General features: G+C 43.1%; 1 protein-coding gene across 1 annotated transcript in view; it reads left to right on the forward strand.

The window, feature by feature from the left end:
- The window catches only part of LOC132875498 (astrotactin-2-like), a 908,673-nt gene that overhangs the window by 164,317 nt on the left and 717,388 nt on the right, over window positions 1-26,968 (forward strand). Inside the window, exon 2 of the mRNA XM_060912306.1 lies at window positions 18,825-19,012. Within this exon, the coding sequence (XP_060768289.1) occupies window positions 18,825-19,012 (188 nt within the window). The remainder of the gene's footprint in view (window positions 1-18,824; window positions 19,013-26,968) is intronic.

The raw sequence follows: 26,968 nt of genomic DNA on the forward strand, positions 1-26,968 counted from the left end.
TTATCCTGTTCTACAGGGTCGCAGGCGAGCTGGAGCCTATCCCAGCTGACTACGGGTGAAAGGCGGGGTTCACCCTGGACAAGTCGCCAGGTCATCACAGGGCTGACACATAGACACAGACAACCATTCACACTCACATTCACACCTACGCTCAATTTAGAGTCACCAGTTAACCTAACCTGCATGTCTTTGGACTGTGGGGGAAACCGGAGCACCCGGAGGAAACCCACGCGGACACGGGGAGAACATGCAAACTCCGCACAGAAAGGCCTTTGCCGGCCACGGGGCTCGAACCCGGACCTTCTTGCTGTGAGGCAACAGCGCTAACCACTACACCACCGTGCCGCCCATTATTATTATTATTACTATACTACACACATTGCTTTTGGGTGTTCAACACGTCTTTCTCTTTCAAAATTATCTCAAAATCTTCAGTATTTAACGAAGCAAACCTGGCGGCCATGTTTGTTTCCAAATTGTCACAGTCACTCGCTTCTCGCTAGCACAGAAGTTTTGTCTCCGACGTGTGACATCATGTTGTCTTGACAACCATGCAGTATCGTAAACCATATTCAGCGGTCATTCTCCATTGGGTAGAGTGACTTAATACACGTAGAATAAGCGATATGCAAACAATATTGCATGCTATCGAACCAAATAAATGAAACCTGCTCGAAGGGAATAAAACACGTTTTAATTCCATTGAAAAAGTGTCCTGTGTGTATAATATTTCCTGATATTTCACTCTGATGACGTCTCTCCCAGTGTTTTCCTGCGTGTTGACAAAATGGCGAACCGGTTCAAAGTTAAAATTCTTTTCATTTTTTTTTTTTTGGTGGATGTGTCTATATAATATCAAGAACATTACACAGTGGCGCAAATCTATGAAGTTTATCTTCTCGTGTTTAAAATATCCTCTTTTTATCACAAAGCCTCAGTTTACATTGTGCATTCTGAAAAGATATACAGTAATGAGTTATAAGCACGACATGTAATGCTTTCTTTCAATAATGTGTCAGTAATTAATTAATGCAGTAAAAAAGCTATAAATGCATTTATATAGAAGCAATGCTTAAAAACTGTAATGCATCTCCATAATTTATTATAATGATGTGTATAATACCTTATGAATGCATTATAACATGGTCTGAATATATTATACAGTACATACGGCCTTTATAGAAAATGTTATGTCACTTTGTCTGATTCCAAACTTTATTCTATTAACTGACGAGCAACTTTCTGATGAATGTCACAATAATTTCGTAAAATTGTCATAATTTTCCCTCCTCAAATTTTCATGCTTCGAGTGGGTGTGGCCTAGTATTCTAATGAGCATGCTTGATAGACAGCCGTCTGTAACCTTTGTGGTCTGAGTTAACATTTGTTCTGTACGTTGATCAGATTTTAAAATCTTGTCCAATCATGAATGTATAGATTTAATAAAAAGTAGGAGGGGTAAACAAAAGCAGACCTAGCTTCCGATTGGTCGATTTATAATTATGCAAGATTTACCCAGGATCCCATAGAGACATTAGTATTATTCAGAAATAATGTAAAGAAAGAATATAAATGCTAAGCCCCGCCCCTAATCCCAGGTTATACCTTAATATCTCTTGACTAGAATTCTGGATTTCCAATCAGTTTGCAGGAGCGTATTGTTATGCTGCGTCGTCTCTTTCTGTTCTTTTTGTTGTTGCTCCAGTGAGACGTGCAGGTTATAATTTGCTGTGTTCACTTTCTTTAAGCCAAAATATAATGAAATCTTTGTTGGGTGTTTTGGCGAGGACTTAAACAAACCCTGTAAATGAGCTAATTGAAACTTACGAGTGATCTCATTACAGTTCTCTTGTAACCCAGCCACAGTTTATTATGTGATTCATTCTGATGAATTTAACTTTGTGCCGGAGCTGAAATCCATCCTAATTTTATCTGAAACTCCTCTGTAGCTTTGGCTTGCTGCCTGGAATGAACGTTCTAAAATAAATTGCAGTCTTTTATGACGCATGAGACCTACAATGTGGCTCGGTACTTGTTTATAGACTGCATTATGTTCGAAGAAGTGTTATGACTGGATTTGAAAGAAGAGGCAGTGTTCCACTACATCCCAACCTGACAATTTAGCAGTCCAGCAGTGGAATGCTTTATTCTCGATTTCAGGATTTAATTCGATTTACACCACGATGCTCCTGAATTCTCAAATCTGAAAGAATGGAGCTGCAAAATAAATCGCAGGTTTATAGATTAATACTCTCCTTCTAATACGTTATCGTTTCTATAGTAGCAGCTGATTCTCAGACCTTGCTCCACATGAATAGATTTTTTTTTTTTTTAAAGTATAATTGTTGATATGAAGAAGTTTTCTGGAAGTAGATATTTAAGTTTAAGTTTATCTAATGTTAGAGAAGTAGCTTTGGGAACAAAAGGTTGCCAGTTCGATTCCCTGGACCAGCAAGAATGGCTGAAGTGCCCTTGAGCAAGGCATCAAACCTCCAACTGCTCCCCAGGCTACTGTTGGATGTTGTTCTGGATAATAGTGTCTGCTAAAAGCCTGTGTAGGAAGACTCTGTGGTGGGTGGAGCACAGAAGCATGGCAGGCCAGAACTGAGTTCTCTTAAACTCCTTTATTTTAGCTTTTCAGCTTTAAACATCCAGGACACTCTCCCAGTCACACACGCTCGCACGCACACAGACACACACATGTTCTGGTCGGGAGAGCTCCCTTCCTTTGCTCTTCCTCTCCTCTTATAGGGCGCGGTCACTGGGGAAGACACACAAACACAGATTAATTCCCCTCAGGTGCAGTGATTCTGCCACTTACCTTCCCTGACTCCGCTCTCCATTCACAGACCGACGCTCGAACACGCCCCCGCTGCCACATACCCCCACCACCCGACTCAGGCCGGGGAGCCATCCGGAATGCAGCCGACCCCCCCTTGGCAGGAGAGGAAGTCTGCCACGACCATCTGCGCCCCCGGCCTGTGGACCACCTCAAATTTAAACGGCTGGAGTGCCAGATACCAACGGGTGATCTGCGCATTGGCATCCTTCATGCGGTGGAGCCACTGCAGGGGCATGTGGTCTGAACAGAGGGTGAAAGGGCGCCCCAGCAGGTAGTAGCCGAGGGCAAGGACCGCCCACTTGATGGTGAGGCATTCCTTTTCGATGGTGCTGTACCTGCCCTCGTGCACCAATAGTTTCCAGCTGATGTACAGCACTGGGCGGTCCTCCCCCTCCACCTCCTGGGACAGAACCGCCCCCAGCCCCCTGTCCGACGCATCCGTGTGCAAAACAAAGGGGAGGGAAAAGTCAGGGAAGTGTAACAGTGGCCCCCCACACAGTGCAGCCTTGACCTCAGAGAAAGCCCGCTGGCATTGCTCCATCCACTGGACCGGGTCTGGTGCCCCCTTTTTAGTGAGATCAGTCAGCGGGCTGGTGACGTCCGAATAATTAGGTATAAACCTACGATAGTAGCCAGCCAGCCCCAGGAACTGCCTCACCCCCTTTTTGGTCTTGGGCCTCGGGTAGGCCGCAATCGCTGCTGTCTTATTGATTTGGGGATGCACCTGCCCATTGCCCAAGTGGAAGCCCAGATACCGTACTTCCACCGACCCAATCGCACAGTTCTTCGGGTAGGCTGTGAGACCCGCTTGCCTCAGCGACCTAAGGACGGCCCTTAGGTGTTCTAGGTGCCGTGGCCAGTCATTACTATAGATGATTGTTGTCTAAGTATGCGGCCGCGTAGGTGGCGTGGGGGTGGAGGACCCTATCCATAAGCTGCTGGAACGTAGCGGGTGCCCCAAACAGCCCAAAGGAAGTGTGACGAACTGGTGTAAGCCAAATGGTGTGGAAAAGGCCGTTTTCTCTTGGGATAGCGGAGTCAAGGGGATCTGCCAGTATCCCTTTGTCAAATCCAGTGTTGAATAAAAACAAGCCATGCCTAGTTGATCGAGCAACTCGTCAATATGAGGCATTGGGTACGTATCGAATTTAGACACCGCATTGACTTTTCTATAGTCCACACAGAACTGGACCGACCCATCAGTCTTGGGAACCAAGACCACCAGGCTGCTCCAGTCAATATGGGACTCCTTGACGATGCCCATTTCGAGCATGACCTCGAGTTCTTCTCGAACCACCTTTTTCTTGTGTTCGGGCAGCCTGTAAGGGCGGCTGCGCACTACCACCCCCGGGGGTGTCTCAGTGTGGTGTTCTATGAGGCGGGTGCGACCGGGCAGGGGCGAGAACATGTCAGAAAATTCTGTCTGCAACTGGGCAACCTCCGTGAGTTGGGTCAGGGAGAGGTGGTCTCCAAAGGGGACCAGAGTGGTAGGCGATGTCAATGTTCCCTTTTGAACCTCTGGCCCCAGCTCCGCCTTCTCTGGAACCACCGACACCAACGCCACGGGGACCTCTTCGTTCCAAAGTTTTAGCAGACTGAGATGGTAAATCTGTAACGCCCCATCTCTGTCCGTTCACCTCACCTCATAGTCAACGTCCCCGACTTGCCGTGTGACCTCAAAGGGTCCTTGCCACTTGGTGATCAATTTGGAGTGCCACGTGGGCAACAACACGAGTACTTTATCTCCTGGTGCGAACTCCCTAAGGCACGTGCCCCTGTCGTACAGACGGATTTGCCGTTCTTGGGCCTGCCGCAAATTCTCCTGGGTTAGGTGTGTGAGTGTGTGGAGTTTTGTGCGCAGGTCGATAACGTATTGAATTTTGTTTTTGCTTGTTGAAGGTCCCTCCTCCCAATTTTCCAACAGTACATCTAGAATGCCACACGGCTTATGCCCATATAATAATTCGAATGGGGAGAACCCCGTGGAAGCTTGCGGGACCTCTCGCACTGCGAATAACAGGGGCTCAAGCCATTTATCCCAGTTGCATGCATCCTCGCTTACAAATTTCTTAATTAAGTTTTTGAGGGTGCGATTAAACCGTTCGACTAAGCCAGGGGTGCCAGGGTGAAATTGGTAAGGGGGCCAGATTTTTTTCAAGTGGGACCTTGGGGGCCGAATTACACTTTTGGCCTGAAAAGACCAGACACTAACTCAACAAAAGGACATTATTTTATATGATTTTTGAAGGCCTATACGCCCAAAAGGAATTGTAAAGCTATAGCCTCAAAATGAGGCGCACAATAACATGGCAGACAAAAGCAATTTACCCTCTGAAAATGTGACAGTCTAAGCATGCAAGTAGCCTACATTTATAAAAAAAAAATGCTACAGAAATGGACTAAGACACAAATAACACGTGTAAACTGTAAATGACTTGGATCATATTTATTGATCTTGCACATCAAAAACATGTCAATGCATAGGCCTAATTAGGCCAATTAAAACGATTGGCAAGTAGGCCTAAACGAGTCAAAAGAAAGAAGTGCCAGGGTAAATAATTCCACCAATAGGTCAAGTGACTAAATATCCAGTAGCATTAGTTTAAAAGAGCCAAATATGACTGAACATACCAATAAAAACAAACTACAGATGGCACATTAACTTTGCTGGTCAAGTCCCACATATATTTCCACACACCCATCCTGTTTATTCCCCCTCAAACACACAGCACAAGGTTACATGGGGGAGAAATACCAGCTACATTTTACATGTGGAAGCCAGAAGTCTTTAACTTTTTACCAGCTTGTCGACATTGGGGGACAGACTCTGGGCAGTTGCTATTTTCATGACATCGTTGAGATGTCCATGGGTCAGACGACTACGCAGTTTCGATTTATTAATATTCATTACTGAAAATGCCTGTTCAAATAAATATGTTGTCCCGAACATACAGAGTATTTTACCGGCAAAGGCCATGATAATTGGGTACTCTGGTGGCAATGACTGATAGAAAGATTGGATTCCAACAGATGCGTATTTATCCTTGACGAATGCACCCTCCGAAAATGGCTTGGACACTTTTGCGATCTCCCACGCGATGATGTAGCTCGCCTTCACTGCCCCTAACATGACATAAAATGTACAACAAAGATATTGAGACACCCCTCTTTGAAAACAACCGCATTTAACATTAAAGGAGAACTGAAGATGATGTATGATATTAAAACGAACCTTCATGTGTCTCTCGAGACTTTGAGAAAGCTGCTTGCTGTTTTTGAAGGTTTGAGGCAAGCTCATTTAGCTTTTCAGTCCTGCGTTGCCCAGTGAATTGGCTGTATTTGTCGGCGTGGGTCTCGTAATGTCTTTTGACATTGTATTCCTTCGGTACAGCCACTTGTTGCGAACAAATCAGACAAACAGGTTTTCCCCCTACTTCCCAGAAAAAGTATTTCTCTCTCCATTTTTCCTGAAAGATGCGACCCTCAGAATCAACTTTTCTCTTTTTAGACAACATCTTGTGAACGAGCAACAACTAGCCTACTCTACATTAAATCCAGGTCATTGCACCTGCACGTGCTGCAGCAAGCAGAGAGCAGCTAAAAACGAACCGATGGATTACACGAAAATGGAATCAAATTGAAACATTAGATTTAAAATCTCATCTCATCTCATTATCTCTAGCCGCTTTATCCTTCTACAGGGTTGCCGGCAAGCTGGAGCCTATCCCAGCTGACTACGGGCGAAAGGCGGGTTACACCCTGGACAAGTCGCCAGGTCATCGCAGGGCTGACACATAGACACAGACAACCATTCACACTCACACCTACGGTCAATTTAGAGTCACCGGTTAACCTAACCTGCATGTCTTTGGACTGTGGGGGAAACCGGAGCACCCGGAGGAAACCCACGCGGACAACATGCAAACTCCACACAGAAAGGCCCTCGCCGGCCCCGGGGCTCGAACCCAGGACCTTCTTGCTGTGAGGCGACAGCGCTAACCACTACACCACCGTGCCGCCCTAATTTATTATTTAAAAAAAAAAAGTCTCATGAACCACCGGGCCGGATGTGATGACCAATCGGGCCGTATCCGGCCCGCGGGCCGTTACCATGGCACCCCAGGACTAAGCCATCCATTTGTGGGTGATAAATGCTGGTGCGGATCGGCTTAATTCCCAGTAACCCATACAGTTTGCGCAGTGTGCGTGACATAAACGTAGTGCCTTGATCAGTCAGAATCTCTTTGGGGATTCCAACTCGGGAGATGACACGAAAGAGCGCTTCTGCAATACTATGTGCTGAGATATTGCGAAGAGGCACTGCTTCTGGATATCACATTGCATAGTCCACCAGAACTAAAATAAAGCGATATCCTCGTGTTGACCGATCTAATGGCCCGACGAGATCCATCCCAATTCTTTCGAATGGGGTTTTGATTAATGGCAGAGGGCACAAAGGCGCTTTTGGAATGGCCGCTGGATTTACTAACTGGCATTCGTGGCACGCCGTACACCACCTACGGACATCGCCGCGAATCTCTGGCCAACAGAACCGTGCCATTATTCGGGCTAGTGTCTTATCCTGCCCCAAGTGTCCAGCCATGGGATTAAAATGAGCTGCCTGGAATATAAATTCCCGGCGGCTCTTTGGGATCAAAAGCTGTGTGATCGGCTCCTTAGTCTGAGTGTCCTGCGTCACTTGGTATAATCTATCCTTAATAATGGAAAAATAGGGGAAGGACGGGGTGGCGTTTGGCTGGAGCATTTGACCATCAATTACTCTCACTTGGTCAAACGCATGCCGCAGAGTCTCATCTCGCAACTGCTCTAACGGGAAATCCACGAGGGATTCCCCAAGAGAGGGAGGAGGAGCCTGCTGCTCCTCACTCTGATGCGACGATGATGTAGACGGCTCTGTGACAGCTGCTTCTGCCAATGCCACACTGGGACCTCCCCCTGTGTGGTGTAGTGGTTAGCACGGTCGCCTTACAGCAAGAAGGTTCCAGGTTCGAACCCAGCGACCGGCGAGGGCCTTTCTGTGTGGAGTTTGCATGTTCTCCCCGTGTCTCTGTGGGTTTCCTCTGGGTGCTCCGGTTTCCCCCACAATCCAAAGACATGCGGTTAGGTTGATGTGGGGTGGCCTTGGGCTGAGGTGCCCTTGAGCATGGTACCTGACCCCTGACTGCTCCCTGCACTTTGGTGTGGCTGCCCACTGCTCTGAGTGTGTGCGTGTGTTCACTGCTTCAGATGGGTTAAATGCAGAGGATGAATTTCACTGTGCTTGAAGTGTACATGTGACGAATAAAGGTTTCTTTCTTAAAATCCCAGCCAATCAGTCCCAAAAATTATCGAGTGGGTAAGGCGAGGATTAACCGCCACCTGTACTCTAAATTTCTCCCCTTGAAATAGAATGTGGACCAACACTAAAGGGTAGTTGTGAACATCCCCCTGCACACACAACACCTTCACTAATTGTGCTCTTCCCAATGCCTCGTCTTGCACCAGGCTTTGGTGGATTGAGGTCTGATTACAGCCAGAGTCCACCAAAGCCTGATACGTATCCCCTTGGATACTCACCGGTATGCGATATGCTCTGGCCCGATCGAGGGTGGTCCCTGGCGCATCGGGGATCTGGACCACCATGCCTACCTCCATCACCGAGCACTGATGCTGGAGGTGCCCCGGCTCCCTGCAGCGCCAGCAAACCGGCCCGGGCTCTCTCTCTGCACCGGTGTTCCGGAGCTCACTCACCTCAGAGGGGGGAGAGACAGACACGGAAGTGGGAAACAGTAGGGCACCACGGGTGTGGCGGGCTGGCTGGGGTGGAGCCAGCCCCTTCCTCCGCGGTGGGGGAATGGGGCGAGGACGAGGAACAGAAGGGGAGGGGGGGAGAGAGAGAGAGAGAGAGAGAGAGAGAGAGGGGAGAAGAGGAGACATGCTGTCCTGCAGCTGGAATAGCCGCCAAATGGTCCTCCGCCAGCTCGATGGCCTGATCCAGTGACGCCGGGCGATGGCACTGGACCAACTCCGCTGTTCCTTCAGGAAGTCAGGCAATTAATTGTTCCAGCGCCACCAGATTGACGATTCCCTCGGCGTTGCGGTTGTCGGCCCTCAGCCACCGCCAGCAGGCGTCCCGGAGTTGCTGGCCAAACGCGAACAGCCTGCCGACCTCCTCCAGGCGCAGGGCACGGAAGCGCTGCCGTTGTTGCTCCAGGGTGTGCCCCACACGCTGGAGGACGGCCCTGTGGAGGTTGGCGTAGACCAGCCGGCTGTCAGCGGGGAGCTGTAGCACAGCCAGCTGCGCCTCGCCTGTTAGCAGGGGGAGGCGGTGCGCCGCACGCTGTTCCACCGGCCAGCTCCACGCCTCTGCTGCCTGCTCAAAGAGCGCAAGGAAGGCCTCGGGGTCGTCGTGCGGGCCCATCTTCATTAGGGTGAGGTGGGGAGGGTCCGCGGTGGACCCTGCCGATGCGAGTAGGTGCCGGAACGCCTGACGATCTTCCTGCTGCACCAGGGCCTCGAACCTTTGCTCCTGCTCCTTCCGGAGGGTGACCAGCGCCTGGTGCTGGCTCTGTTGGGCCGTGGCGAGGGCATGGATCAGGTCCTTGAAGGGGGAGGACTCCATGGGGCTGTTCTCCTCTGCGCTCCGTCCCGGGTTTCGGAACCACTGTAGGAAGACTCTGTGGTGGGTGGAGCACAGAAGCACGGCAGGCCAGAACTGAGTTCTCTTAAACTCCTTTATTTTAGCTTTTCAGCTTTAAACATCCAGGACACTCTCCCAGTCACACACGCTTGCGCGCGCACACACACACACACACACAAGTGTTCTGGTTGGGGAGAGAGCTCCCTTCCTCTGCTCTCCCTCTCCTCTTATAGGGCGCGGTCACTGGGGAAGACACACAAACACAGGTTAATTCCCGTCAGGTGCAGTGATTCTGCCACTTACCTTCCCTGACTCCGCCCTCCATTCACAGACCGACGCTCGACCACGCCCCCGCTGCCACAGCCTGTCATGTAATATTTAATATCTATGGAATGAGTCTCCAGTGTCAGCACTTTGTAACACACAACTAAAGCTTTAGCTTTAAGTTTTCCAACATCTTCAGGACAGACAAGTTTACATTACGGTTTCTCAGTAGCATGACAAGCTGTGGCTTATTTATTTATTTATTTATTTATTTCAAGAGAGAGGAAAGAAAGACCAGCAAAGGAACAACTGTTTATTGTTGCTATATTGTAAGTGATACATATCTTGTGAACAATATGAATCATAACTTGACTGACGCAGAGATGTATCTAAGCGCTTGCATGAAAATTCTGTCAACTAGCGTTTGTTCCCATTTACTCGGTTGCATTTTATCCGAGACTTTTGTCATGTCCAATATTTGAAATATATGGCACATGTGTGTCATGTAGAAAACACACCTCAAAAGCAGGCGCTCTTTGATAAAAGAACACCATCGAAGACCTGGAAAAGAGTGGAGGAGCTACTGGGGGTTGACGGGCAGCAGGCCAGTAGGACAGTGATTAATAGTAAAGACTGCAGTCGTTTGTTGGAACCGCGGTTTCCAAGGCAAACGCGCCCCAAAGCCAATCTCATGCCATGAGTGGAAACTATGATGATGATGAACTATAAATGGATAAAACGTATCATGAGTCATTTGCTAAATTAATAAATTGTAATCATTTGCATATTGTTGTGGTACAAAGTGAATAAACACATTCACGATCGACAGCCTCATCACACCACTTCATAGTTTTCTTCTCCAGCACAACCGATCACGAATGTGTTCGTACCTTATTTTGGAAATGTTCATGATTTACATGTCATGGTTTAAATTAGGAAATGTTATTACAAGTCACCATAAGTCTGATCATATTGTCATAGTATTGAAATATTGATGCGGTATGACATTATTATGATCGAGCGAAAGATCTAGAGGATAAAACACATCCCTGACCCTAAAGTGAAGCAGCACAGGTAATGCAATCAGAGGAATCTAATGAGTCTGTACTCTGACGAGTGAGCATGGCCTTTATAAATGCCCAGGAGCGTTCTCCATCCTGAATGGATTTAGTGTCTCGGATACAGTTCTGTTTAATCCAATCCCAGCAGCTCTTCGTGTAAATGTGCTCATGTTTGCTGTTCTGTCTCTGTTGCCTCTGCTGTATGAATTTATTTGCCCTTCTGTCTCTGGAAGATGTGTTCGAGGTATTTTACACCACATCACTATGCAGTAAATACTCCGTACAGTTGTGTTTTTGTGGGTTTTTTTGTACTTCACAAGGAAGGTCTGTACATCACTCGATATGAACAGCAGAGATGTTTGTTTCTCTCTCGCGATGCCTCAGCTGCTATGCTCGTTTAAAAAAGTACAGAAAGGTTACACTTAAAGGAGAACTGAAGGCAATTTTTTTATTATCAAAATTCTATTTATCTCGTTTTATTAAATATCGGAATGCATTTTTGATCGCTATTTTGTCGCTGCTATAGCAAGTTCTGAGTGTTTGAAATATGCTCTGTAATATATCAGTCCATATGTCAAAGCAATGGCCGAAAATGAGATTCGTTGAGACCTGTGCGAGACATCGTAGGACGGAAGTAAATCGTACAGCGGAAATCAAAGCGGCCAACATCTGCCAACGTTGTCAAAAGACGTGTGTGCTCTCTTTCGAATGCTGACGTAATCAAGCCGGAAGTTTTGTTTGTTTTGATAGCAGTCAGGAAAGTTTTTGAAAAAAGTAGGCAGTAATCGTCATTTAAACTCGTTTTTGTGCAATATTTCGTTTGGAAAATAATTTTCAAAATGGCGGCACTGACACCTGGCTGACACTTCACGTTTCGAAGTCTCGCACAAGTCTCGTGAAGATCGCGCTGATAAGCAACGCCTGCCGTGGACCAAACGAGCTAAATTCAACACGGCTAAAAACCGAATAGGCCAATAAGTATAATATTTAATTGCAATTAGTTGCCAATACGAGTCACGATATAAGGTTACTAAAACCGAAAATGTCATTGAATAACACGTTAATTAAGAAATAAAGCAAGTTTAAAAATGACTTCAGTTCCCCTTTAAGATTAATTATGGATATTATAAAAATCATATTTAATTAAAAGTGAAGGGTATGAGTGAGAATTATACTTGAGTGAAACTTGATGTTCATACTTAACTGTAGTTAGCTCTATCTATCTATCTATCTATCTATCTATCTATCTATCTATCTATCTATCTATCTATCTATCTATCGATTGATCAATCAATCGATCTGTTTAGTCAATTAATTAGCTATTGAACACACAAATTAATTTATTCATTATTGATTTATTTAATCATTCATTTATTCATTCATGCATCAGTTTAATCTTTTTATTTATTTGCTTGCTTGCTTATTTATTTATCAAACACACTTGTCACACTTCTCACACCAATTTTCTAATAATTCGCACAGCTTAATTTAGTTACAACCTCCTTTAGGTAAAGCTTTAAAGACTGTTTTGTAACTTGTACCATTTTTGCTATATATTAAATCCAAAATTGAGATTTTTTTTAAATAATGAGAATTATTATTATTATTATTATTATTATTATTATTATTATTATTATTCAGTAAAGTAAATTCAATGCTTGAAGTGTAATTAATAATTAATTTGTAATAAAAATAATATACTGAATATATTGTTCTAATATCCGGAGTGGTACTGTATGAGTTTTTTTACACGTTATAATATTCAAGTGCTATAATACACTGCATTATACGTAAAATTTAAAACTTAAATTCTGTTCTTCGTGATTTTTTTTGGGGAAAAAAAGTTTATAGAAGGCATAATTGAATGTAAGTACAGTTAATTAATTTATTTATTTATTCTATTAATTTTCAGCTATACTATGGTCCGGGGGCAGCACGGTGGTGTAGTGGTTAGCGCTGTCGCCTCACAGCAAGAAGGTCCGGGTTTGAGCCCCGTGGCCGGCGAGGGCCTTTCTGTGCGGAGTTTGCATGTTCTCCCCATGTCCGCGTGGGTTTCCTCCGGGTGCTCCGGTTTCCCCCACAGTCCAAAGACATGCAGGTTAGGTTAACTGGTGACTCTAAATTGAGCGTAGGTGTGAATGTGAGTGTGAATGGTTGTCTGTGTCTATGTGTCAGCCCTGTGATGACCTGGCGACTTGTCCAGGGTGTACCCCGCCTTTCGCCCGTAGTCAGCTGGGATAGGCTCCAGCTCGCCTGCGACCCTGTAGAAGGATAAAGCGGCTAGAGATAATGAGATGAGATGAGGTGAGACTATGGTCAGGTATTCCCTGAAATGATTAATTCATTACTTTACAATCCTGGTGGTTAATTAAAAATGTTGTCGTTACATTCCAGTTCATGAATCACTTGATAATTAGCTGAGGAGTCGAAGCGGAGCAAACAAATACATACACGTCAGTCTTTACCCCCAAAGGGTGCCAAAATTTTTGCTTAGGAATTTGACTTATTATAGTGGAGTTTCACAAAAACAATGAATTGTCTGAGGAAACACACACAGGTTTGCTGACTCGAGCTTTAAAAGTAAAGGAGTCATCCCTCAGTGTCTCGATTATAGATTTATGTTTAGAGACTCACGAACGCCTGAAAGAAATCCATTTCTCAAATACACACAGCAGCTGAAGAGCAACCTGTTAAAGGAGTCAGAAAATATGACCGAAAGGTTGGCAGTAATGCTTGTTTTGTTTTTTCCTCATGACACTCTAATTCTCTGTTTCAGAAAATGTGATGTTCAATAAGAATAACAAGAGACAAACAATAGCTTTTAACATTATTACTTTTTTCTTTGTTTTTTTGCTCCTACTGTATATTTGGTCCTCCTTGATGGTGTTTAATACTGTGATCTGTATAATGCATTGTAAAAATGTCTTAAAACATCATATAGTTCTAGATTTGGGCTCTTGGCTTCCTACTTGGATATGGAAACAAAATTTTTGTAGGGTTCTATATCGGGTTCCTGGGAACGATGATGGAAAAACGATCCCTTTGGGATCCTGGATTTCAAGGAGTAATGACTTGGACCAAATCTTACATGTAGAACCTTAAATCTTCATTGGTCCCCTCTTTTCTGGGAACCATCAAGATTCTATGTAGAATTCTAGAGCTAGGTTTTCAAGTAGAATTCTTAACTATCCCCCCCCCCAAAAAAAAAAAAAACCCTTGAAGAACCACTGAAAAGATTATTTGTTAAGAGAGTAACCTTCAGCCCTCTGTAACTTCATATGTCCCTTTGATGGTTAACCAGTTCTGGCTTTACGGTGGAGAGGTTCTCCTTGGAACTTTTCCTGAAGGGAAATCCTCTGTAGTGAGGTTCTACAGGGAAACTTCAAGGGTTCTACCAGAAGAAGAAAACCAACTAAACCAATTAAGGTTGCCAGATATAATAATAATGGTTCTCCTGTGATAAAACACAGCCTAATTATGAGATGGTAGTCGTATTAAGAGTCTACTGTATGCAAAATTCTATAGTTTATGGTTCCCCCAAAATGAGGGTTCCCCATAGAACCCTATCCAATGACTGCTTGAGGAACTACTGAGAGTTTACTTAACCGTTTGCAACTTCAAAGTTTCCTCTCAGATGGCTAACAGGTCTGGATATCTGGAAGGGTTCTACTAAGAACCTTGTCTGGAAGGTAATCCCCCTGTTGTAAGTTTCTGCAGAGAAATTTTAGGGTTCACTCAAAGTGACAAATGAATTAATTAAGGTTGCCAGATTTATTTTATTCCTGTTGCAATAGTACAGTCTTACTAAATGGAGTTTCCTTGAAGTGAAGGTTTCCCCATCAACATGTATTCCATGTAGAACCCATGAAGAACCTAAGAAAGTGTCCTTTATTTAAGACTGTAACCTTAAGTCTTTGTAATTTCAAAGGTTCCTCTCTGATGGTTGAATGTACTGGCGTGGTACAGGGGTTCTACTTGGTACTGTTCCTGGAAGGGAGTCCATTTGTTGTAAACCATTTAATGAAGAATCCCATAGACCTTTCCCCTCTGAGATAACAGTCATATGTGATCATACAGTCTCTTTAAGGTTCTGTATAGAATCAAAGAACTTAGGGTCTCTCTATGAAAATATTCAGGGGTTCTACTTGGTACCTTTTCTGGAAGGGAAATCCTCTGTTTTCAGGTTCTACAGAGAAAAATCTAGGATTCCCCCAGAGGGACAAACCAAATAATCAAGTTTCCTCCCTATGAGTATAGTAGTCTTTCTACAACAAATTATTTCTCTTTTAGAAAAATAAAGGCTCCATCTAGCACCATGGAGGTTTCTTAGACTTGTACTGATACAGAATCACCTCCTTTTCTCCCTCAGGTGGCTCTCTTTCACTCACCTATCTTAGGAACAATCATAGCCACATTTCCCAAAGGTCATGGAAACTCCTCAGGATAGCTGGGTCGATCAGAGAACTGTGCTGTGTCCTCGATAACCATCTTCCCACCCTTTTATCTCTGCACTCCTTATGAGGCTGATCATGTGCACTTTGTCCCCGCCCTTCAAGGTCCTTCTCCCTCAAGTCCTCTTAACGTGGATTTACTTGCAGAACCTTTTGGAACTTCCTGATGTGAAGTTAAGGCTGCTGAGACAGACTTCTCAACAATGCACTAATAGGTTTTAGGGAGTGATTTGTTGAAAGCTAAATCTGACTGAACTCAGCATCTTTCCTACATGGATAATGATAATGAGCCTGGTCTGATGGGTCATGCTAACTTTGGCTATGTGCATTGCTTCTTTGTATTGATTTGACTGATTTATGTCATTGTTTGTTGGCTGCATGAGATCATGAGAGAGACTCATTGACAATAATGAAAGCACTGATGTAATTAGGGTTGTTTAGCCGGTTTGGTTTTTATTGTTGAAACTCCACTTTAACTGGATTTTTGGTGAGCAAGCAATGCCCTTCAAATACCTTTATGATTCATGCCGATGCTGGACTACTTCTTGGAGGTTTCTGATGTTGTGGCTGCACCCACATGGATACCCTAAAGATTTGCAAGTCTTACCCTTGCATCAGTGGATAAGTGCATCTCAATAGTATAGATTTGTACCTAAGAACTATTGCAGTATTTATAAAGTCTATCCTATGCACTTCTCAGGACTCTTTACAAATAGAAAGTGCACTGTTCTTTTTTTTGGCAAGAAACCTTGCCAGAAAGGGAATCTGTTCAAGACTACATCCCATCGATACAAGGATCCTGTGATACACAAAAAAGTCAATGTTCTTACTTTCATGCCATGCCAGAGTGAACACAAGTGGCCTGTGTATGAAGCTTGCCAAACACCAAAGAACAAAAACAAAACAAAATGTTCATTACCATAAATCTCCAGCAGTCCTTATTATCTCACTGGTTCCTTAACTTTTGAGAAATAGAACCAACTAAATCCATCAGACAATATCATAGGCAGGTACAAACAAATATACTGAACAAATATCCTGGTAGTGGACCGCATAGGAGCAGTGGAAGCTCGGTGATTAAAATTGTTGGAGTACTGATCAGAAGATCAAATCAAATCAAATCCCAATTCAAATCCCAGCACCTACCAAGCTGCCACTGCTGGGCCTTTTTAACCCTTGCTTCAACAACTCCGTTATATAAAATGAGATAAAGGTAGGTCGCTCTGGAGAGAAGAGTCTGCCAATTGCAGGCAAATATAAATATATGGTAATGATTTATAATCCGACTGTCTGGTATGCTCAGCAGTGCATGATGGCATGGTGTTGCATCAGGGCCAAGATGCAAAATGCAACACCATGCCACGTTCTGAGTGGCATTTTTTTGATGCTGGTGGAGGGCAATTTCATTAAAACACAAATCTTAAGCAGATCTTTCAAAAAGTAAACAAAATTGCATTTATGGTAAAGACTCTGAAAACAGACTCAAGCATCTTTTTAATTATTATTTGAGCCAAAAGTGTTTGGATATATTTGCTGGTTGTCAGAATTTGGGGGTTTGCTTGAATTATGGTCAGAGTCAAGAACAGGAAGAAAGTTCACAGACACACGTTAAAATACGCCACTCTTAAAGGCTCCCTGGCTTATCCTTCTGGGGATCCCTTAATCATTCATTAGCTCATCTGGCTGTAAGGTTCTTGAGCTGTTGCTGTGGCATGACGTCCGTCGTCCACAATTCAGTTAAATCGTATCTCCTCTGTCAGTTTTCCGTGAGTTTCCGTTCCGATTGTTTTGTTTGAAAGAACTCGGCCAAATTAACAAATTTCCCAGGCTTCTCACTAGAATTGTATCTCCTCTCTGATTTCTCATCCGGTTCCAGTTCTGATCGATGTTTTGGGTCGATCTTACCTTGAGGAACAAAACTTGGTCGTTTGTTGAGTTTCCTGTTGCAAAAAATTTGCTTACAACTTTGTTTATTTTCAGTTAAATCGTGTCTCCGCCCTCCCTTAGTTCTCAATGGATTTCAGTTCTGATTTTATTTGAAAGAACTCGACCTTCTGCACAAAACTTGGTCGTTGTATTGTCAATTTTTTGCTACCAAATTAGTAATTGGGGGCGGCATGGTGATGTAGTGGTTAGCGCTGTCGCCTCACAGCAAGAAGGTCCGGGTTCGAGCCCCGTGGCCGGCGAGGGCTTTTCTGTGCAGAGTTTGCATGTTCTCCCCGTGTCCATGTGGGTTTCCTCCGGGTGCTCCGGTTTCCCCCACAGTCCAAAGACATGCAGGTTAGGTTAACTGGTGACTCTAAATTGAGCGTAGGTGTGAATGTGAGTGTGAATGGTTGTCTGTGTCTATGTGTCAGCCCTGTGATGACCTGGCGACTTGTCCAGGGTGTACCCCGCCTTTCGCCCGTAGTCAGCTGGGATAGGATCCAGCTCGCCTGTGACCCTGTAGAACAGGATAAAGCAGCTAGAGATAATGAGATGAGATTAAATTAGTAATTGGGTCAACTTAACACATTTTCTTCTGACGAGAATTGTATCTCAACCTCTCATTTATCATGCGAATTCAGTTCTGATTGATGTTTTGGGTCGATCTTCACTCGGGGAACAAAATTTAGTCCTTTGTTGATTTTCCTGTTGTAAACAGTTTGTCGTGGAGGTTGGTCCTCTCTCACATTGTCACATTTCAGTTCTGTTTGATGTTTTGGTCGTCATGGTTGTTTAGATGGCGGGCCAGATGAGCTCCTACGTCCTTGATGTTCTGGTTTATAAACATTACGTTAGATCAACAGAGGACGTCCTTATCAGACAGGGTTCTAAGAGTGTACAGAACATGGCTTTAATAATCCCACAATCCGGGATCACCCAGAAAATGATGGGTGCCGTCTGGTTTCTACATCATCTCAGGGAGGGTTTTTTCCCCTCCCCCCACAGCAATGTAACTCAATAGGGATCTAAACATCTAAACAAACAGATTTCTGTTAAGCTGCTTTGCAACAAAATTCATTGTTAAACATGCTATACAAATAAAATTGGATTGAAGTGAATTAAATAAACGTCTGCTGTTTCATTGACCGTTTGGTGCCAATGCAATTTCAAAGCTCGTTTAACAGTGTCACCTTGGAGTTAATGCAATATTAAGATGACTTTTGCATTTGCAAAGTACATCCACTGGCTGACGGGCTTTGGTTAACTATTGATAAAATAGCAACCAAGGCTAATTCTGTCTTACCCCCAAGTGTTACCCTTGAAGATGATCCACGTGCATGTGTGTATCATATCATTTACATAGGTGTCATGTGGAAACTGCAGAATAAACGTGCTGATGTATCTGGTTAAAAAAATAAAAAGGAAATTGATTGCTCAGAGTTGAGCAGACATCTGGGTTTTCAACATTCGAAATGAATGACAAGCTTTCTGATGCTAATTTGTATGGCACTGCGAGAAAACAACCTCACTTATTAATCAGTCCCAGCATTATCGAAATCAAATTCATAAATCATTCAGATCATTAACTGCAATGACTCATGGAGCTCGCGCTTGCTTTCTCTCTGTATTTGCTCACACAGAAATGTCGGGGACAGGTGCCGATATCTCCCAGGTGCACTGGAAGCAGCAGTGGCTGGAGAACGGGACACTCTTCTTCCACGTGTCCATGAGCAGTTCAGAGCAGCTGTTTCAGGCGACACAGCCCACAGCACGAGAGCCATCGCAGGGCCTGCACGAGCATGTGCACCTGCTTCATATCTCCGTCATGGTAAGTGCTCTCAGCTGCCATGCCTCCTAGCCAAAGCTAACTAATTAGGTAAAATGGTAGGCTAAACATTAGATTCTAGTGTGTGAATTTGAAAACAAGTGCCTGTTCAACAAAGAAATGGGTTCACACCCTCAGCTCGGGTTTGTGCAGACATCTTAAAAGGTTCTTCCAGCAGAACAAGCCAAAGAATATTTGGCTGTTCCTCTACAGTCCTTCTTTACCTCATTGAGGATTCTGCATTGAGCCTTTGGTGTAATCTTGGCTGGATGCCCACTTCTGTGGAGACGAGCCACAGTACTAAATCGTCTCGTTCTTTGAACCATGGACTAATGAACATCTAAACTCACTGAGATTGCTTTGTAACCCTTTCCAGCTTTATGCAAATCGACAATTCTTGAGCTTAGGTCTTCAGAAACCTCTCTTTTTTGTGTGTGTGAGGCATGGTTCACATCAGCAGATGTTTCTTATGAATAGCAAATACAATGTTTGAATGTCCAAGTAGCTCTAACCCACATCTCCAAACTCATTTCACTGATTGATTGGACTCCAGGTTTGCAAATTCCTGACTCCAATTAGCTTTTGTTGAAGTCATTAGCCTAGGAGTTCACATTTTTTTTCTCCAACATGCACAGAATGTTTCAATTATAGATTCAATATGGACAAGAACAAAGCAAAAAATTGTTATTATTTAAAACAGATTGTATTTATTCATTATTGTAACTTGGATGAAATTCAGACCATATTTTAAGATAAATTTATACACCAGTCCAGGGTTCTAACTAGACAAAATATCAGTGTCATGGCACCAGTCATAACAGCCTAAGGCGGCCCCTGAAAGCTCATGGGTTCTACATGCTTGGAGATGCATTCTCGTGCATTTCCTGGCACTTGCAGTCCTCCCTGAAACTCACTCTTTTTTGGTAATATGAGGGGTTTTTTTTTTCCAAAAGTTGCTGTGATTGTTTTTGATTGAAGACTTATTATAATTAATATTCAACTATATTAGTGACATGTTTATGGAATAAGAACAAAACAACCAGTTGATGTTTACCAAGTGTCAGCTTTATTTTCAGCTTTAGCCATTCAATTACAAGACATGACTGTCCAGATCTAACTCATATCATCCCTTCCCCTACTGACCGTTACACCGACAGTTTCAATGCACCGTGTTTCATCATAAAAAAAATTTAAAATTGCCAGGGACCGGCACGTATTGGCATATAAGCGCCTCTTAACATGGATGGCACTTTACTGCAAACACAGCATAATGAAGGAGGTAAACCGGACTACCACGATCAGTGACGATCTCCACATGAAACTACTCGGGCAGTGACGCACTGGGTGCCTATGTGGACGGGGAGTGGAGCATGTCCGAATGTAGAACATTCGCATGGTGGGGCGCCGTCACCACTGTATGGGGACAACACGAGAAAATTAAACAAAAGACCACATTTTCAAGATTGACAAGTCTTTTTATTAGTGTAGCGGCAACTTTTACAGGCGTGTCAGCAATATCGTGGGTGTAGCGGTAAGGAAACATTGCGTATCGGCCCGATGCCGGCCTAGTGAGAACCCTGCCATCAGTCATAACATTAAAGCCACTGACAGGTGAAGATGTCAATAACATTGACTATCTCATTACAGTGGCACCTGTCAAGGGGTGGGGTATATTAGGCAGCAAGAGAGCAGTCAGTTCTTAAAGTTGATGTGTTGGAAGCAGGAAAAATGGGCAAGCGTGAGGATCTGAGTGACTTTGACAAGGGCCAAATTGTGATGGCCAGATGACTGGGTCTGAGCATCAACAAAATCTGGGGTGTTGTGGGTATGCAGTGATTAGTACCGACCAAAAGTGGTCCAAGGAAAGACAACCAGCGAAAAGGTCATGGGTTTCCAAGGCTCACTGAGTCGCATTGGGCACGAAGGCTAGAACATATGGTCCAATCCCACAGAAGACCTACTGTAGCACAAACTGCTGAAAAAGATAATGCTGACACCTTTCTGTTTTAGCCAGCATTATCTTTTTCAGCAGTTTGTCCTGCAGTAGCTTTTCTGTGGGATTGGACCATATGGGCTAGCCTTCATGCCCCATGTGATTCAATGAGCCTTCGACACCCATGACCTTGTCACCAGTTCACCAGCTGTTTGATGAAGAACCTCTAGAAATCCTCAAGAGTTCCTTGGATGGTTAAGCATAATACATTTCTAAAGGGGTTCTCGTAGAACTTTCTATAAAGGAGAACCTATCTGTTTGATCATTTACAAGTTTTGTAGACTTTACTGGACTCACTCCTTAGGTTTCATACCACCTCGCCCTGTAGATTTTTGCATGTCATGCAGATTCCTTAGTGTCCCTGGTGTAACACATTGCTCTTTATTTGATTTAAATTAATTTTAATGTAAAATTTACCTCATACGTGTACATCATATGGCAGATAAAACAATATATGGCATATGTACAATATCTGCTTTCTATACAATACCTATGATAACACGTACCACTGCTTTCTCAAATTCTAAACTCTGTCCTTCAATAATGAGATGACCAAAACCCAAATAGGAACTGCCAACATGTCTCAAAATGACCTCCACATCTCCAGTAGACTATTAGCCAGGCTAAGAGATTGCATGAACTTGGCACATACATCCACCCTGGATATCCTCTGATTGACACCTGGGCTGTACAAATAATATCCACTTGGGTAAGTGGCTACGGGCAAATGAGGAAAAGGCCCATCAGGTGCATGTCTGTATGTGGGTGAGAGGCCTAAGACGTGCTCTGGCGTTTCGAATGAGCACCATTAACTGTAATACTGTCAGCTCAGTGACAGATACAAGGTTCACGCTCTCTATTCTTCCATCAGCGAGTTGTCGCTCATTCTCCTCCCCCTTCTAGTTCATGATCTGCAGCTTGATAATCGACGCTCAGGAGCAGAGCTGCTGCCTCGAAGATGTGTCTGTGTGTAATGTGTAGCTGTATTTGGCGAAAAAATAAGTGTAAAAAGAGGGGGGGGGGGGGGGGAAACCCTGAACTTTATCTTGTAAACACCAAAGTCAGCATCACTAACCTCACCTTTGGTGATATAAAAGTGTGTTAGTGATAGAACTCGGTACATAATGAACACAAAGTGGAGAACAATAATAGACTAATATGGCAGTGTACGCATCACATACTTTTGTTCCAAGTTATAGTACAGCACTTCTGTTTCTCAGTATTTTTTTCCGCAACTTTATATAAAATCGTATTAATTGTCCTTGATGTACCGTATTAACATGGATTTTCACAGATCTGGTAGCCAGCTTGCTAACATAAGCCCACTTCACAGGATATAATGCGAACTAGCTCGGTGACTGGATTTCTCAGATGATTTTAGGTCATACTCATCAATGTTAAAGGTCTTCACTGCAAGCTGGCTAGTTCCCACGAGTCCACTTGACAGGATTTAATACCAGCAGGCTAGTTAAGTCTATTTGACCACGATGTTCATGAATATGCGTAATCTTGCCTGATAATACAGGCCAGTTAGCTAACACAAGCTAACCCGAGAGGAATTTTGACTGAAATCATATTCATGCTGTCAGTCTAAATGTTAAGTCTGTTAAAAAGCTAGCTCGCTAGCAACCATGAACCACCCTGAGAGAATTTAACACTAGGCAGCTATTTAAGCCTAAGTGACTGGATTTCTGTAGTCTGGTTAACACCAGACCATATCACAAGTGAAATATGGTCTGGAATCCGCCTACTGAATTTCTCGTAGGGGAGGTGTGGTTTACGATTGTCAACGGCCATTTATTGGACGTTGCGAATGTCTATCATTTGGCGTATACGTAGCCCATGGCCAATCATGGCAGTTGTACCCGGTGATGTAGTTAGAGCGACGAAGAAGACGAAGAGGCGAAGAAAGACTGTAATGCCAAACGCTGTTCTTTTTTTAAAACAAACTTTCGCTCTAAACTATTCAGAACAGTGTCTAAAGCTTGATCGAAAGTTTGGTTCGTATCGCTTGCCGCCATGTTAAATGTGATCCGTAAACAGTCCCAAATAAACTACAAGCTTCCGTTTGTCGAGTAGTACGCGTCACCGTCTTTCCACCCCTCCCCACTCTCTGATTGGCTCCCTAACTCAGGCGAGCCTTTAGACCATAGTTTCCATGCTGTCTTTTCAGATCGGAACGATTGTGCAAAGCAGTATGGGATTTCCCAGGCTAGGATTTCTGAGAGGATTTAGGGGAATATTCATAAATATACACAATCATCGCTGCTAAGACAAGCCAGTTAGCTAACACGAGCTAACCTGACAGGAATTTTGACTGAAATCATATTCATGTTGTAAGTCCAAATGTTAAGTCTGTTAAAAAAAAAAAAACTAGCTAGCTAACTTGCTAGCGTGAGCCATCCTGAGACAACTTAACACTAACCAGCTATCTAAGCCTAATTGACTGGATTTCTGAGAAGATTTTGGGGGAATATTCATAAATGTACACAATCATCACTATTAATACAAGCCAGTTAGCTAACATGAGCTAACCTAAAAAGAATTTTGACTGAAATAATATTCATGTTATAACTCTAAATGTTACAAATCTGTTAAAAACCTGGGTAGCTAGTTACCATGAACCATCCTGAGAGGATTTAACAAGCCTAAGTGACTGGATTTCTGAGAGGATTTTAGGTAATATTCATAAATGTACACAATCATCACTGCTAATAAGACATTTAGCTAACATGAGCTACTGTAACCTGACAGGAATTTTGACTGAAATCATATTCATGTTGTAAGTCTAAATGTTAATTCTGTTAAATAGTTAGCTAGCTAGCTAGCGAACTAGCATGAGCCATCCTGAAAGGATTTAGCCAGCTATTTAAGCCTAAGTGACTGGATTTCTGAGAGGATTTTAGGTAATATTCATAAATGTACACAATCACTGCTAATACAAGCCATTTAGCTAACACGAGCTAACCTGACAGGAATCTTGTGAAGATTTTTAAGTCATTATTCATAACAGGACAGATTTTTAACATCTAGTGCATACCAGTTAGCTATTAGCTAACATGAGTTAACGGAAGTGACAAGCATTTTGTGAAGCTTTTTAAGTCATACTGTATTTATGAACATAAAAAGTCTTCACTACACTGAAAAAGAAAATAGTTGGACCAACTTAATTGAATTGTTTCAATTGGTAGCACCTAAATGAATTAAGTTCTTTGAAATTAAGTTAATGAGTTAGATTAACACAATTGATTTAAGTCACATGTACTTAATAATTCAATTGTTCTCAAATCAACGTTTTGCATTAATCCAACTTAAAATTAAGGCTTAAAGTTAAAAGGCAACTTAAAGTTTTCCGTTTTTCCAACTCTATAATTTGCATAACCCAAAAGTAAAATAGTGCTCCTTTCTAAAGGCCCGGTCCCACTGCACTTACGGATGCAAAGAGGATGTAAAATGTAAAAAAATCTTTGCCATCCGTTGGAAAACGCTATGCATCCGTTGTGTACTCATTGCATACGTGCTTCATACGCTCTATCCATCGAGCATCCGTCCACTGTGATTTCATCCGCGCAAAAAGTTTTGAGCTGCACAAAACTTTTAGAACGGATGAACTTTCCGCCGTGTACGATGTAAATCCGCGACATATACGAGCAACAAACGTTCTATGTCCGTTATCATCCGTTAAACGTCTGCTGTATCCTCTCTGCATCCTCTGGGCATCCTCGCAACTCACATCCGCTGCAGCTGAAAATGGAAAGAAGGAGGAAAGATAAGGTACATGAAACGTCTATTCATCGTTAGTAGCACGGGAATAGAAAGGATGTAAGCGTATGCATCTCGTATATAAAGTATTCAAAACGGACAAAGCGTTTATATCTGGGATGTATCTCGTATATTTAGGATGTCTGGAGTATGTCTAGAGTATGTAGAAGGACACCTAGCGGACAATCGATATTTTGTATAAAAAGGGGGAGAAAATCATCTGGATCTCTCGATGTAGCCGCCAGCACGTCTTTCCGCTTTATGCTGACGGCGTGCGTGCTGCATCCCTTTATATCCGCGGAGCAGACGCAATTCATACCCCCCGCATGTGCAGTGAACAGTCTGCATCCGATATACATCCGCGCAACATCCCCTTTGTTTCCGTTAGGCGTACGTGATGCATCCCCTTCATCCGCTATGCATCCGCTCTTTCTGCTATGCGTCCGCTTCTCAGTTATCACCGGTAACCCCTTCGGAGCTGTCATCCACTTCCATCCGCTTTCATCCGCTAGGCTTCCTATGAATATGCGTTTAACATCCCCGCTATATACTACCCACGTCCGTTCTTTTCCGTTCTGTTTTCGCCAATTTTGTCCATTTCTGGAGCGGATGAAAACGGATAGAGCCACCCCCGAAATTTTGCTCGTCCACTGTGTCCTTTTTGCATATGTTTTGTGTCCATCGGCCAGTGGGACCGGGCCTTAACCTAATACTATGGTTTCATTAACCCTTTGGTGACTGACCCCTTGAAAATGGTTCCTCCAGGAACGATGACGTTTCAGTTGTCAAGACAACGGAAAAACTAAAATACAAGAGCATTTTGTTTTGTGCACAAGAGCATTGTGACGTATCTTTGTTTTTGTATTTTAGTTTTTCCGTTGTCTTGACAACTGAAATGTCATCGTTCCTGGAGGAACCATTTTCAAGGGGTCAGTCACCAATTAAAATTACTTTTTGTAGTAACGTTAAAATGAAATTTTAGTTTGTTAAATATAACTAAAATTACAATTTTAAGTTGGCTGAAAATATATTAAAAAACCCTCAAAATCTGATGTTTATATATATATATATATATATATATATATATATATATATATATATATATATATATATACACACTTTATTGTATAAATGTAAAGAACCATTAACTTTATGACCACCAACACAGCTTTTGTGCCATCACATTACACATTTGTCCTTTTTAAAACACATTATGCACAAAATGCATAAGTAATTGTTGGGAAGACCACAAACTTACTTTGTCAGCAAAGTGCAAAATAGTGCAATAATGTATTATACAAATATGCCTAACAATCTCAACTGGGGTGGGGGAAATTTCCGATTTTTAGATTAATCGCGATTCGGACGTGAACGATTCTGGATCGATTCACAAACGTCCAAAAATCGATTATTTAAATGTGTTGAATAAAGAAATACAGCGGCGCACAGGGGTAAACAAACATGGAGAAGGCGGAGACGTCATGACGTCAGACGCACAGCATCACGAGAAACCAAATTGATGCAGGTTCACTCAAATGAGAATAGCAGGTTACATGTGTACTGAGGGAACAACGTGTAATTCCAAGTTGATAAACTCCACAAATGTAAACTGCCTTCACTAAAGCAGAAATCTGAATGAAACTCACTCAGAACTTTACGTTACTTCAACTACTGCTGAAAACACTTTTTAGAGTGTAATAGAGAGGGAGCTAAAATGCGTCCACTTGACAGGATTTAACACTCGGCAGCTAATTAAACCAAAATGACTGCACTTATGAGAAGGTGATTTTCATAAATATACACAACCTTCACTAATATGATATTAGATGGCACATTTAATCTAGTTTGTGGAAAGTTGTGGAGGTCAGGGACCGTCAGTGAAGCCCACAAGAAAGACCATCATTACATTTACAGTTTACCTTTTGGCTTGTACTCTGCTTCACACGTAGTAGCTTGATTTAAAATGACTTGTCAAATTAATACAGTGCAAATATTTCCTCAGATAGAATTGATGAGTGTCATTTTTGCACTCTATACTCGCCGGCCACTTTATTAGGTGTTTTATGCAGTTCTCTAATCAGCCGATTCCTTGAGAGCAGCATAAAACGATGCATAAAATAATTCAGATACAAATCAAGAGCTTCGGTTAATGTTCACAATGTTCAAACATCAGATCAGAACGGGAAAAATTGCAATCTCAAAGT

The sequence above is a fragment of the Neoarius graeffei genome, chromosome 28, assembly GCF_027579695.1.
Source record: "Neoarius graeffei isolate fNeoGra1 chromosome 28, fNeoGra1.pri, whole genome shotgun sequence".
Taxonomy (NCBI): Eukaryota; Metazoa; Chordata; class Actinopteri; order Siluriformes; family Ariidae; genus Neoarius; species Neoarius graeffei.